This window comes from Eulemur rufifrons, chromosome 4, assembly GCF_041146395.1.
Source record: "Eulemur rufifrons isolate Redbay chromosome 4, OSU_ERuf_1, whole genome shotgun sequence".
NCBI lineage: Eukaryota > Metazoa > Chordata > Mammalia > Primates > Lemuridae > Eulemur > Eulemur rufifrons.
In genome coordinates, this window is record NC_090986.1 from 60,723,580 (window position 1) to 60,737,872 (window position 14,293).

Genomic DNA, 14,293 nt, shown 5'->3' on the forward strand with positions numbered 1-14,293 from the left:
GTAGCTAAAACCACAGGTGCATACCACCACATCTGGCTAATTTTTTTTTTGTTTTCAGAGATGGGAGTCTCATTATGCTGCTCAGGCTGGTCTTGAACTCCTGGCCTCAAGCAATCTTCCTGCTATTTTTGGTTTTTAATTTTTTAACAAACTTTTGACACATTGTAATTGTGCATATTTATGGGTATAATTTGATGTTTTGATACACTTATATATTATATAATGATCAAATCAGGGTATTTGGCATGTCTATCACCTCATGCATTTATTTTTTTTTAGTGAGAACATTCAAAAGCCTCTCTTCCAGCTATTTTGTAATATACAGTATCTTACTGCTAACCATCATCCTACTGTGCAATAGAACAGCAGAACTTATTCACCCACCTAACTGTAATTTTGTATTAGCTATTGTTAGTTCTATCATTTCATCATAAAGATAAATGGACTTCCATCTATAATAATTGTTGAATCGCAGCTCTCTATCTCCCGCCTAAAAATATTTTCTATCAACTTTCTTCTAACTTTTAAAAAAAATTTCTCATAAAAGTTATTTATTGTGGAAAATGTAGTAAGTACACAAACTATAAAGGAAAACATAATAATCACTCATAAAAAACTCCCCACCCAGAGATAAGCTCCTTTAACATGTCAGTATATTTCCTTCTTGATTTATACGCATAGATTATAACTTATCACCTTGGGTCACATTTTCAGGCTTACCATGTGCCAGGCATTAGGATAAACTCGCTACATGCTTTCTCTCATTTGATCCTAGAAACAATGCCATGAGGTAAAAAACATCAGTACTGAACATAATGGAAGCGGCTTAAAGAGATGAAGTAATTTGTGCAAAATGTAAGAAGGAAGTAGGTTTCAAAACTCATCTGGCACTGTATTTTAAAATATTTTTCATTTTCATATATGTGAGCATATTCCTATGTCATTAAAATATGATAGTAATTATTGCACGATATTTATTCCAAACTCTCTAAAACCTTCAAATCCTCTACCACTGAACAAATTGTTTCAAATTTTTCATTAATCTCATTTTAAAAATAAACAACCTTGTACATACATCTTACGTGTACCTTTGATTATTTCCTCAGAATAAATGTATACCTTTCAAATTTAATACTTTTAGGAAACTCTTCAAAATTTGATGTTGCCAAAGAGCCTTTCAGTTGATCCTCTCACCAGTAATAGTACTTGAGAGTTTGTAGTATATGTTAATAGCTACTAGTATAATACTCATTGCCCCAGCACACACACAAATTATTATTCCTATTTTTCCAAAGTTTCTTATCTAATTTCATGATTATTCTCCCAGTTGAAATTTAGAAATAGTTTTTAAATTAATTCACATTTCACTGAAATTTTTATTGGAATTGCATTAAACTCACAAATTAATTTGTGTAGAATTGTAGTTATTGAAATGTTGAGTTTGGCCACTCAAAAGCACTATCCATCTCTGCTTTATTCAAACTGACTTTTATGTATAGTAACCAAAACAGTGTGATACTGGCACAAAAACAAACACATAGACCAATGAAACAGAATAGAGAGCCCAAAAATAAACCCAAGCATATCCAGCCAACTGATTTTCAACAAAGATGCCAAGAATACACAGTGGGGAGAAGACAGTCTCTGCAATAAATAGTGTTGGGAAAATTCCACATGCAGAAGAATAAAATTAGGCCTTATCTCTTACCATATAACAAAAATCAACTCAGAAATCAATAAAAAAATCAATGGACTAAAGATTCAAATGTAAGACCAGAAACTATGAAACCACTAGAAGAAAACATAGGGAAAAACCTCCATGATATTGATCTAGGCAAGGATTTTTTGGATAAGATCTCAAAGCACACACAGGCAACAAAAGCAAAAATATACAAATGAGACTGCATCAAACTAGAAAGTTTCTGCACAGCAGAGGAAACAAACAATAAAGAGACAATCTACAGAATCAAAGAAAATATTTCCAAAGCATACATCTGATAAGGGGTTAACATTCTAAATAAATAAGGAACTCAAACAACTCAATAGCAAGAAAATTTTTAAAATGGGCAAAAAAAGCTGAGTAGACATTTCTCAAAGGAAGGCATACAAATGGCCAACAGGTATATGAAAAAATGCTCAACATCACTAATTATCAGGGAAATTCAAATCAAGACCACAATGAGCTATCATCTCACCCCAATTATAATAGCTATTATCAAAAAGTCAAAAGATAGTAAGTGTTGGCAAGGATATGGAGAAAAGGAAACAGTTACATGATGCTGGTGCCAGTATAAAGAAAAGGTATGAAGTTCCTCCCAAAATTAAAAATGGAACTACCATATGATCCAGCAATCCCACTACTGGGTATATACCCAAAGGCAATAAAATCAGTATATTGAAAAGATACCTGCACCCCCATGTTTATTGCAGAACTATTCAAAATAGCCAAGATGTGGAATCAACCTAAGTGTCCATCAACGGATGAATGGATAAAGAAAAGTTGGTATGTACACAAAATGGAATACCATGTAGCCACCAATAAGAAAGAAATCCTGTCATTTGCAACAACATGGATGAACCTACAGGACATTGTGTTAAGTAAAATAAGCCAGGCACAGAAAGGCAAATATCACATGATTTCACTTACACAAAAAATCTTAAAAAGTTGATCTTAGGGAAGTAGAGAAGAGAATGGTCTTTACCAGAGGCTAAGGTGGTTAGGGGGAAAGGGGGGAGTTGGAGCTCTGCTGCACAGCAAGCTGACTATAGTTAATGATGACATATTGTATTCTTGAAAACTTCAAAGAGAATAGATGTTAAGTGTTTTCACCACAAAAAAAAAAAAAAACCTATGTGAAGTAATCCATTTTTAATTAGCTAGATTAGACATTCCACAGTGTATACATACTTCAAAATTTAAAAATTGACTTTTCTGGAAACAGAAAATTTTTGTTATTTTTTAGCCATTGAACAATTTTTTTTACTTATTTGTTTTTTGATGATATCTTTTTAGCCCATTGTATTTTCTAATTAATTTTTGCTGGTATTTGAGAAAGTTATTGATTCTTGCCTATATATTTTGTAACCAACTCTTTTATTGAGTGCCACTTGTTCTAATCATTTCTTAGTTGATTCTCTTAAGTTGTACAGGCAAATAATTCCCATCCATAAACAACTTATTTGCAATATTAGAAAAGCTGCCTTTTATTTTTTGTCTTAGCAAGTTAGTTAAAACAATTCCCAAGCCTTGTTCCATACAGTACTAACAGTTTTTTCAGTTAAAACGGAACTTTTCCATCAAACAACTTTGAGTAGCACAGGGTTAAAATTTCCAAGGTAATACTAGTTAACGAATGGTAGGGGTTGCAAACATCCTTATGTTGTTCACAGTTCTAGTATTTTACCACTGAATATCATTTTGGTTATCAGTTTAGAAGGCTATATGTATATTAAGAATTTTTTTTTTCAAGAGATAGAGGTTCATTCTGTCACCCAGGCTGGAGTGCAGTGATGCAATCACAGCTCACTGCAGCCTCCAACTCCAGGGCTCAAACGATCCTCCTGCTTCAGCTTCCTGAGTAGCCAGGGCTACAGATGCATGCCATCATACCTAGTCAATTTTTTTATTTTTCGTAGAGACAGGGTCTATGTTGCCAAGGATGGTCTTGAGCACCTGGGCTCTAGCAATCCTACCACCCTGTCCTCCCAAAGTACAGGGATTACAAGTAGGAGCCACTGAACCTAGCCTAAGAAAATCTTTACATTTCTAGTTCACTGAAGTGGTTTTTTAAATTGGTAGTAGAGGTTCAAATTTATCAATACCTTTTTGTGCAACTAAAGTGATGGCCAAATGTTTTTCTCTCATGGCCTATTCTACTGCAGTGGTAAGATATAAAGAGTTACATTATATAGCTAGTCATCTTTACATTCCTAGAATAAATCCTACTTTGTCTTGGTAAATTACTATTTAAGAGAAAAATTCCCTTAGCTAGAATTTTCTTATTTTCTTTCAGATGTTAATCTGTCTTTCTGAGATTGGTCTATCTATCAGAGTGTGTGTGTGTGTGTGTGTGTGTGTGTGTGTACACGCATGCGCAAGCACTTGCATTTTGTATATCAGGTTTTGACAATATGTAGATGATAGTGAAATAAAATTCTAGAGTGTTTCATATTTTTTAGTGCTCTGAAACAATTTGTAAAGCGTAGAAAGAAAATCTGTTCCTTGAAAATTTGAAGGAACTCGCCTCTAAAATTACTCAAGTTCATTCAGGCTGCTGGGGAAAGTAATTCTCAGAAAACTTCAGAAATCACTTGCATTTTCATTTGTCTTTATGTATTTTTAATTCTTTGAGTCATTTTTAGAGTTTTATATTATCCTAGAAAGTCATTCACTTAATCCAGATTTTCAATTTATTAGCACAGTATTATCTACAGTAATATAAACTTAATCTTTTCCAAATCTATGGTTCTAGCTCCTCTTTTCTAATGTTGTATATTTGCATTTTCACTAATCTCTTCTTGATTAGACTTACCACAGATTTGTTCATTTGTTGACCTTATCAAAGAACAAGCTGTTGGACTTTTATAACAGCTGTTTCTTGAAATTTTATTATTAATTTCTGTTATCTTAATTACTTCCTTTGGTGTCATTTATTGTTTTTGTTCTAAATTCTTGGATTGGATTCTTAATTCATTTATTTTCTTTTTTTAGTATTGAATGGATTAAAAAGTTATAATTTTCTTTCTCAGAGTACATCTCTCCATGCATTCCCCATAAGATGCACTCACTATAATTTTTATGTGTTCTACAATAATAATTTTCTCTGTCACCCAATAGTTTAAATATTTTTAAATTTTTAGTGTTTTACTTTCTAACTGACTATAAAATTAAGAACCATGCATAATCAGTAAGTGCAATCAGCCTATTAGAGATTTTAAGAAATTCCTAAAAGGCAGAAAGAAGACAGGATAACATGTACTCACCATCAAATTGGTTTCACTGATCATCAGCTAAGATCACATTTAGGAATAACATTGATCGGGTGTCGGGCAGATGTGGAGGGGAGGGGATGGGTGTATACATATATAATGATCGCGATGCGCACTGTCTAGGGGATGGACACGTTTGAAGCTCTGACTCAGGGGGGTAGGGGGGCAAGGGCAATATATGTAACCTAAACTTTTGCACCCCCACAATATGCTGAAATAATAATAAAAAAAAAAGAAAGAAGACAGGATAAATTACATGGGAAAACCAATGTACAGGTTAAACTGGAGCTGAGTTTGCAGTGCTTCTGAAGGAGCTCCAGAGGAACTACTGAGGCAGTCATTAGGATGATCAGTTGGAGAACTGCATTGAGAGCAGCTTGATGGTGGGCTATTTCCCCTTGCACACTTGCACTGCACAGTAGGCAGCACTGACGTGGCCCACGGGGTAAACAGTGAATGGGGAAAGGGTGGCCGGGCTCAGAGAAACAGGGAAATGTCCCAGGTACCTACTGAAGATAGGAGAACAAGGGGCTACCACACCCAGAAGACAGGCTCCTGCGTACCTCACTTGGCAGCATGGCCAAAGAAACACGTGAAGGTAAACAAGAATAATCAAATATTTGAGAAAGAACTCATGGAAGATAAAGATTTAAATGGAAAAAAAAAAGTACAGTTAATATAGTAAGTAGAACACTTAAATGGTTGTGTAGTTACCATCAATGTAGACATGAGAGAGAATATTGTACTTATAAAGAACACTGCTATGAAAAAGTAAATCAGCAATTCAATATACGTGCCAAATAAGCTGAATGAAAAGTTATAAAATACTTTAGTGAGCAGGATGATCTAGTTAAAGTTTTCTTCCAGAATGCAATGAAAAAAGGCTAAAGAGATAAGAAGTATAAGAAAACAATGAATGGATATAAAGAAATCTAGAATGTCCAAAATCCATTTGATAGATGTCCCAGAAATGGAGAGCAGACACAATGTAGGGGAAGAAACACAAAAGAAAAATAGGAAGGAAAAAGGAATGCTGAAGAGAGACATGTATTTTTAGATTAAAAGAGAGAACCAAAGGCTATGCAAGATTAAAAACAGAAACAGAAACATATGAGATTTCTTAGAATACAGGAAGGGAAGGGAGGGAGAAAAAGAAAAGCAAAAGAAACAGTAAATAATGGAACAGAAAATTCAAAGAATCAAAAAAATAAACATAGTCAAAAATAGTAAATTATGTAACAAGAATACAAATAATGCAAACAATACTAGTAATCATATTAAGTGAGAACATATCAAATCTATTCATTAAAAGAAACTCTAAAACTAGACAAAAGGAAAACCAGCCATTTTTGTCACTAGAAATCTACTTTAAACCAAATGATACAAAAAGGTTAAAATTAAGTTATAAAAAAAAGAAAGAAATGCCACATTAAATGCTAACAAAAAACTGGTAGATGAAATATTAGTATCAGACAAAATAGAAAGATAAAAAAGAAATCAAGCTTAAAAAAATCATTAAATGGGAAGAGTAGTATGTTTTATAGTGATAAAAAGCTGTACTGAAAGGTAGCTTCCCCATTGGTCAAAATTGTATCATATGTCCACAGTGGAACCAATCACAGTGTAGGAGAATGGAACTCCCTTGAAAGTGTTAGACCACTTTGGGATGGAATCCCTGGGCCTGGGGTACCATTTGTCTTCTCTGAAATAGGTCATGCAAAGTAGAATGCGTACCTGAAGAAAAATCAGGCTTAAAGTACAGAGACAGACAATCAACAATATTTGATACACCAGCCTGAAGTTATCACAACATGTGATTTATTTCCTTGTAGCATTAATTACTACAAAATGATGAGTCACTATAAAATAAAAAGTACAATGTTTATTTCTTTGTCTCCTTTTAATTGTCTAGCTCCTCCATTAAAGTATAAATTTCAGGAGGGTTGGAACTTGTCTATGCAGTTCTTAATTGTAGCTCCTGGAACTTGCACAAGGCCAGGCACATCATAGGAACTCAATACATGTTTATTGATAGAATGAATGAATGAATACTGCGATAGATTACTCTGAGATAGATCAACCAGAATAATATGGTTAAAAAAAAAAGCCAGAAAAGGAAAGCTTTAAAGTGGTATTAGATAGTGTCGCAGAGTTATAGGGAGATAGGGATTGCAAAAAGACCACTGAATTGTATATTCAGAAGGGAGTAAAAAGCAATTTTAGTAACAGCATTTGTGAATATAAACCAGATCATAAGGAATTAAGGATAAAGTGGGTAATAAAGAAGCTGTTATAGTAAGATTACCACTATCTTTTTTAAATTTGGTAGAAACAGAAAAAGTAATATCTCTGAGGATAGTAGAATCAAGGAAGGAGTTACTTCGTTTATTTTAGAATTGGTAAGAGAGTCCATGCCGAGCTATTTTGCTTATCTAAAGGATCTGGAATAAAGTGGTACCTTGGAGTTAACCCCCGATCTTTCTCATCATTCTCTTCTCAGGCTGCGGAGCTTCTGTCCCTATCTGAGCCTAGTTATCAAAGGTAGGTATGACTATCACACTGAATATTGTCAGTTGCCATAACCAGAATTTTACATCGTCATGAGAATTTATCCTTTAAGCACTTTTCTTAGGTGGCTCTGCATTCATTACACTGATTTCTGTTGCTCAAAATATTTGGAATGCCTCACATATTTGTATACATGGGCAGTATATCTTTATGTCTTATTGTATGTGTATAACAATTTTTAGGTGAATATTTAATCCAGTTTCATAACTTTGTATGCCTACTTTGGTTATTGCGCATTCTAGTATTCTCTGGCCACTATCTCCAATCTCCCTATCTTTCCCTATCTTCCCTATCTTGGTTTGATGTTGGCCGTGTTTCGTTTTGGTGCAGATCAGAAGTTCACGTGTGCTGTGTCATCTTCAAGAACGGCAAGCACCAACTGGGCCCGACACACCGCAGCTCCCTGTGAAGCTAAGTACCATGAAAGTTTTGACCAGAAGAAACCACTACCATATTCTTAAAACAAACCCAGAACTCCCCTTTTATTTTCAATGCATGTGTTCATTTTTCAGGATTTTCAAGTATTTTAGTATTTCTGGTGAGAAACTTTTCAAAATTATCTAGGACCTCTAGCAAACAACTAGCAAGAAGTAGTAGAGTCTTGTAAATACCTTCTGATGCTGTTCGTCCTTCATCTTTTGCAATTTTTGGTTTTCTTCTTCCTTTAGAGAATTTTTATAAGCCCAGCTTCTGGCCTATAAAGATATAGGGGGACAAAAAAGAAAAGAAAAGAAAAAGTTCACAGGAAAAGTATCGCCACAGCACCCCGGTCTGCCTATTATGAGACTGGTGCCAGTAACTCCACCTAGGCATAAGGTAAGATCTGCACACACACTTGCTTATCAAGTGATTTACGCATATGCCTGAAGACGTCCCTTGAGATATATAAAAAGAAGGCTACTGTAAGCAAAATCATCCAGCACATTTTCAAGGATGATCTAAATGTTTAATTAAGCTTTAAAAATATCCCCTCAGAGATAACCAACATAGTTTATTCCTTCTAGTGGAAAGTTAAAGATATTTTCGAAAATATGCCAACTAGCTGATCAGTCAATATTAAAAACAAGCACTGTCTTTAGAAGCACTGATATGTCTACGGCTCATTTATGGTATTCCTATTAAACAACTTGTCAACTGGTGATTGATACCATGTAATTCCAAAGACGCATTACTTTCTAAGTGTTTGCATCCCTAATCTGTATGAAGCTTATTTCCAGCTTATTTCCGTTTCTTACAGGGAAAACAAAGTCTACACAGGAGCACATATGCCATGGGAGAGCCAGCACGTGCGGCAGAATGTCCTTTCGTCTCTCTGACCCACCACATCAGGGTTCCACACACCGGCATAGTGACCATGTATTCTGGACTTTTTGGTATTTCAAGTGTTCTGTTTATGTGTCGTATATTCTCTCTCCCTCAGATTGATTTGCTGGCCCAGGCTCTGTAAGGCAGAGAGTCCAGCCTGCTACGCTAATGCTTAGGAAATCTCACTGATCTCATAAAACCACCAGCAGCATCATGGCAGCAGGCTACATATTTCAGGCCTGGTTCTCTGGACTCATAATCCATAAAGCTTATGCAAGCTGTTTCTCCCTTTTTCTTTAATATAATTTTTCTCAAGCACTTCTTAGTTCATTCCTCCATTTCTGTCACTATAAAAACCCATATACCATCAAACAGTAAGAGCTGCTTCCCAGAAAGAGAAGCTTTCGGAATTATATCGTCTACAGCAGTATCAATTAGAATAGTGGAGCTCCACGTGTTCAGAAAGCCCTTATATCCAACTCTGCCACATTAAACAGGTAAACATACGACTTTCTCTTATTTACATGCTAGACACAAAGGGGCTCTGATAAGGCAAAAAAGGGAGGAATAGTTTCCCGAATGACCCCTTCTTTTTATATCAGAGAAGGTTCATCTCTATCACAAATGTTCTGTATAAGACCCAGGGAGGAAGGAAGGAGAGGGAGATAGCTTCTATTTAAGAGATTAAAAGGCAGAATATATAAAGTAAATATTATGACTTGAGCAAGGACCCTAAAGTCTATTTAAATTCCTTCCTTTTAAACTTACCCCCTTGTTGTTCTTTTATTAGAATATGGGTCCTAGTTTCTGACTCAGGAAAAAAAATGGTTATTAGACATATAAGAGGCTGGGAAGCCACCTGGCACCTTAACTGTGAAAAGTTCAAAGTCACTTGTAATGCTAATGTTTGCTTACCCAGCTGTGATCCCTAGGCAGGACAGGAAGTTTCTGTTCAAAAATAACGGGGGGCAGGAAAGGAAATTTTTTTGATCACTAATTTTCTTAGTTCTGAATACCAGAGATTTAGAAGTCACTATATTCACATATTTTTGCCATTACGTATTTAATACATTAATGCTAAATTTTTGTCATTCAATTAAAATACACTTTATTCATTTTCCCCAAAAGTTATGCTTATAATGTATCCATTCAAAAAACAACATTTAAACCTCCTATGTGCACTGTGTCAAGACACAATCCCAGACCTCATGCATGTATAGCCTAGTGTGGAAGTCAGACAAGAAGATTAACAATTAAAGCACAACGTGACAGGTATTATGATGGAGGAAGCCAAAAAGGAGGACATTTTATTAAACTGAATCGAGGATACCTCCTCATAGTGGGCGAGGCTAAGTTGTGTTTCAAAGAGTGAGCAGGCAATCAGACTAAGCAGAGGGCAGGGCATCACATGAACAAATGAAAAATAGCAGTATATGAGTTTGCTACGGCTTCCCTAACAAAGTACCACAGGGACTGGTGGCTTAAAAAACAGAAATTTACTATCCCATAGTTCTAGGGGCTAGAAATCCAAAATCAAGGTGTTTTCAGGGTTTGTTCCCTCGGAGGACGGGGAAGGAAAAATCTCTCCTTGGCTTGTACACGGCCATCTTCACCTTATGTTTCTTCATATCACCTTCCCTGCATGGACACCTCTGTGTCCCAGTTTCTCCATTTTATTATATAAGGCTACCTTTCCTACTGGATTTGAGCCCACTCAAAGGACCTCATTTTATTACCTCTGTGAAGACCCTATCTCCAAAAAAGTTCACATTCTGAGGTTCTGGGGGTTAGGGCTTCCACATATAATTTGGTGGGGGGCGGGTGGGGAGACACAATTCAACCCATGATAAGCCATAACTTCTTTTCACATGCTGGAGTAAAGATGTTTCTGTTCCCTTCTTCTCTCGAAAATTACCGTCATCAGAGGAGAAAACAAAACAAACACAAACTCTATCTCAAATAGAAGCCCTTCACCCCCAGGTGCTCCTGCCCTAAAAATGCAGGTGCTAATTCACCCAACCCCAACAGGAAATGAAAAATGCTGTGTTCTCTGGACAAACCAAACCAGGCACCCCAAGTACAGAAGGCAGTAGTCATCAAACGCCAGGCTGAGAACAAAATAATTCTATAAAATCCTGCACCTGACCAGTGAGCCTCACAGCCCCCTTCTTTGGAATTTTCTTCTGTTCCCTGCATTGCTTCCTCTGAAAAGTATAGGGTGATATATATATTTTTTTAAAGCAACAGAGAAAGAAAAGAGCTCCTGAAAATTAAAAAAAAAATATCCCCTGCCCTCCCCAAGGAAACCTCAAATCAGTAAAATATGTAGGAGATAAAGTAAAGAAAATATTCCAGAAGGTAGGAAAAAAAGTAGTCAAAGATAAATTAGAGGAGAAAAATGTTTAAAAGAAAAATGTTAGAAGAGAAATGCAAGGCCGGGCGTGGTGGCTCACGCCTGTAATCCTAGCACTCTGGGAGGCCGAGGTGGGCGGATCGTTTGAGCTCAGGAGTTCGAGACCAGCCTGAGCAAGAGCGAGACCCCGTCTCTACTAAAAATAGAAACAAATTATATGGACAGCTAAAAATATATATAGAAAAAATTAGCCGGGCATGGTGGTGCATGCCTGTAGTCCCAACTACTCGGGAGGCTGAGACAGGAGGATCGCTTGAGCTCAGGAGTTTGAGGTTGCTGTGAGCTAGGCTGACGCCACGGCACTCACTCTAGCCTGGGCAACAGAGTGAGACTCTGTCTCAAAAAAAAAAAAAAAAAAAAGAAGAGAAATGCAGGAGGCCTAGAAGTAGAATAAGAGAAATTCCATAAAGAGGAAATGAAGGGGAAATAAATCAAAGAAATAACACAAGAAAATCATCTAGAACTAGAGATGAATTTCCAAATTGAAAATGAATAAAAAAGATTCTCACACTAAGTCACATCATAGCAGAATACCAAAAAAAGAAAAGATGTTAAAATATTTCTAGAGAAAGCAGGGAAAAGCCCTCATCTAAGGCCTAAACTTCCCATGGCCTTGGACTTCTCAGGAACAAATACTCAAAGTTAGAAGAGCAAGGCCTTCAAAATTTAGAGGGAAAATTATTTCCAATTTGAAGTCATTATCAGTAAAAAGGCAAGTATGAGAGCTAACTAAAGATAGTTTCAGATATGGAAGGAGTCAGACATGTTCACCTCTCATGCATCTTCTCCTGAAAATCTACTAATAACATGCTCTGCCAAAACAGAGAAATAAAGCAGGAAAATAGAAGAAATGAGACCCAGAAATCAGGAAACCCAACATAGGAAAGCAATAAAAGCGATTCCCAAGATGATTTTAAAACAGCGATTCTCAACCTTGACTGCACATTAGAATCATCTGGGGAGCTTTAAACCCCCCCAAAGCCCAGGCCACAACACAGCAGGATCTCTGGGGGTGCAAACCTGGCATCACTGATTTTTAAAGTTCCCCAGGTGAATCCAGTGTGCAGAGGACGCTGAGAGCCATTGTGTTGAAGGAAGCCCCAGAACAGCAACTGGTCGGGGTTGCAGGCCTAAAGAATGACCCCTGCAGGTTAAAGCAGGAGGTAAGAGACACTGGGCAGGCGGGGGGATAACTATCTGATGGGCACAAAATGGAAAATTGTGTGGAAATTTGCATCAAGAGGCATTTTGTAGAACAGTCACAGAAGCTGAAGGAAGACAATCAAATATTCAAAGAAAATGAAGAAAATGCAAAAATATGTCCCAAAACTTGTAAAAGAAAACGTGCCGGAGTATGCTAACTGGCTTGGCAGTAAGAAAATATGTAGTCATAATAAGGAAAGCTTGAAATACTGAATAATGCTACTAGGAGAATGAAGGGAAGAAAGGGGTTAATAAGGTCTAAAATGGATTAATCAAGAGATAGCAATACAGGTTAATATAATAGAAATGCAGAGCTAACAACAGAAACAACTAGAGGAGTGTGGTGGTCTGAATAACGGCCCCTCCCAAAGATGTCCCCATCCTAATCCCTGGAACCGGAGAATGTTCTTTATATGGCAAAAGGGACTCTGCAGAAACCAGGGGTCCTGAGATGGGGAGAGCAGCCTGGCTTGTCCAGGTGGGCCCTTTGTGATTACAAGCATCTTCATAAGAGGAGGGGGAAGGTCAGCGAGGGCAGAAGGTGGTGTGAGGCAGCAGCAGAGGCTGGCGCGACACAGCTACGCACCAAGCAGCCGAGGAATGCCAGTGGCCAGGAGAAGCTGCAGCAGCAAGAAGCAGATGCCCCCCGAGACCCCAGAAGGAACCAGCCCTGCTGACACCCCAGTTTGAGCATCTTAAGATTCATTTCTGCCGGGCGCGGTGGCTCACGCCTGTAATCCTAGCACTCTGGGAGGCCGAGGCAGGAGGATCGCTCGAGGTCAGGAGTTCGAGACCAGCCTGAGCAAGAGTGAGACCCCATCTCTACTAAAAATAGAAAGAAATTATATGGACAACTAAAATATATATATACAAAAAATTAGCCAGGCATGGTGGTGCCTGCCTGTAGTCCCAGCTACTCGGGAGGCTGAGGCAGGAGGATCGCTTGAGCCCAGGAGTTTGAGGTTGCTGTGAGCTAGGCTGACGCCACGGCACTCACTCTAGCCTGGGCAACAGAGTGAGACTCTGTCTCAAAAAAAAAAAAAAAAAAAAAAAGATTCATTTCTGATTTCTAACCTCCAGAAATGCAGGAGAGTAAATTTGTGTTGTATTAAGCCACTAAATTTGTGGGAATTTCTTACAGCAGCAATGGAAACTACAAGAAGTTTAAAGTACTGGGGTGGAAGGGAATTCAAGGGGCACGTATACAATTGTTATTTGACTTTTTTAAAGAATGAGCATGTGACACCTCGATAAAAATTAAAATAACCCAACTGCACTGAGTGCTCACAGTAGTGGCAGAGGATATTGCTAGAGCTACAGAGCTGTGCCCCTCCGGCCCCCCACGGATTGTGTTAAATTCAGGCTTTGAGGCAGGAGGGCTGCAGGAGGCGGGGGTAGGGGCTGAGATTGGTCTGCATTCCTGTAAGCTCCCAAGTCCATGGACTGCACTCACGGCAGGCAGCAAAGGTTCAGACTTGGAGCCAGTTCTCCATGTCCTAGAGGCCTGGGGAAAGGCAGATCTAAAGAGAGAGGGAATCTGCAGGTGGAGCTGGGGGGAGAGACAGAGAAACAGGATCTGGAAGAGAGAGGCAGAGAGCAGAAAGGGCTTTGTGCTTATGCTAAGGCATTTTAACTTAATCCTTGACCTGGAAGATAGGGAACCACTGAATGATTTGGGGCAGTGAAACACCAGGATGAGATTTTTTTTTTTTAAGTTGTTTTTCTTTGTAGAAGTGTGGGCAGCAAACCAGAGACTAAAATCCCTTTAGTATACAACTGGAAACATTCAATGATAATGGCTGAGGAAGGTATAAT

General features: G+C 37.6%; 1 protein-coding gene across 2 annotated transcripts in view; it reads right to left on the reverse strand.

The window, feature by feature from the left end:
- Positions 1-14,293, reverse strand: part of EPSTI1 (epithelial stromal interaction 1) — an 85,443-nt gene that overhangs the window by 19,463 nt on the left and 51,687 nt on the right. Inside the window, exons 8-9 of one of the 2 annotated variants that reach the window (XM_069467215.1) lie at positions 9,778-9,810; positions 8,169-8,252 (exon numbers count right to left, since the gene is read on the reverse strand). In XM_069467215.1, coding sequence (XP_069323316.1) covers positions 8,169-8,252; positions 9,778-9,810 — 117 coding nt within the window. The remainder of the gene's footprint in view (positions 1-8,168; positions 8,253-9,777; positions 9,811-14,293) is intronic. The other variant, XM_069467216.1, reaches the window with a different exon arrangement.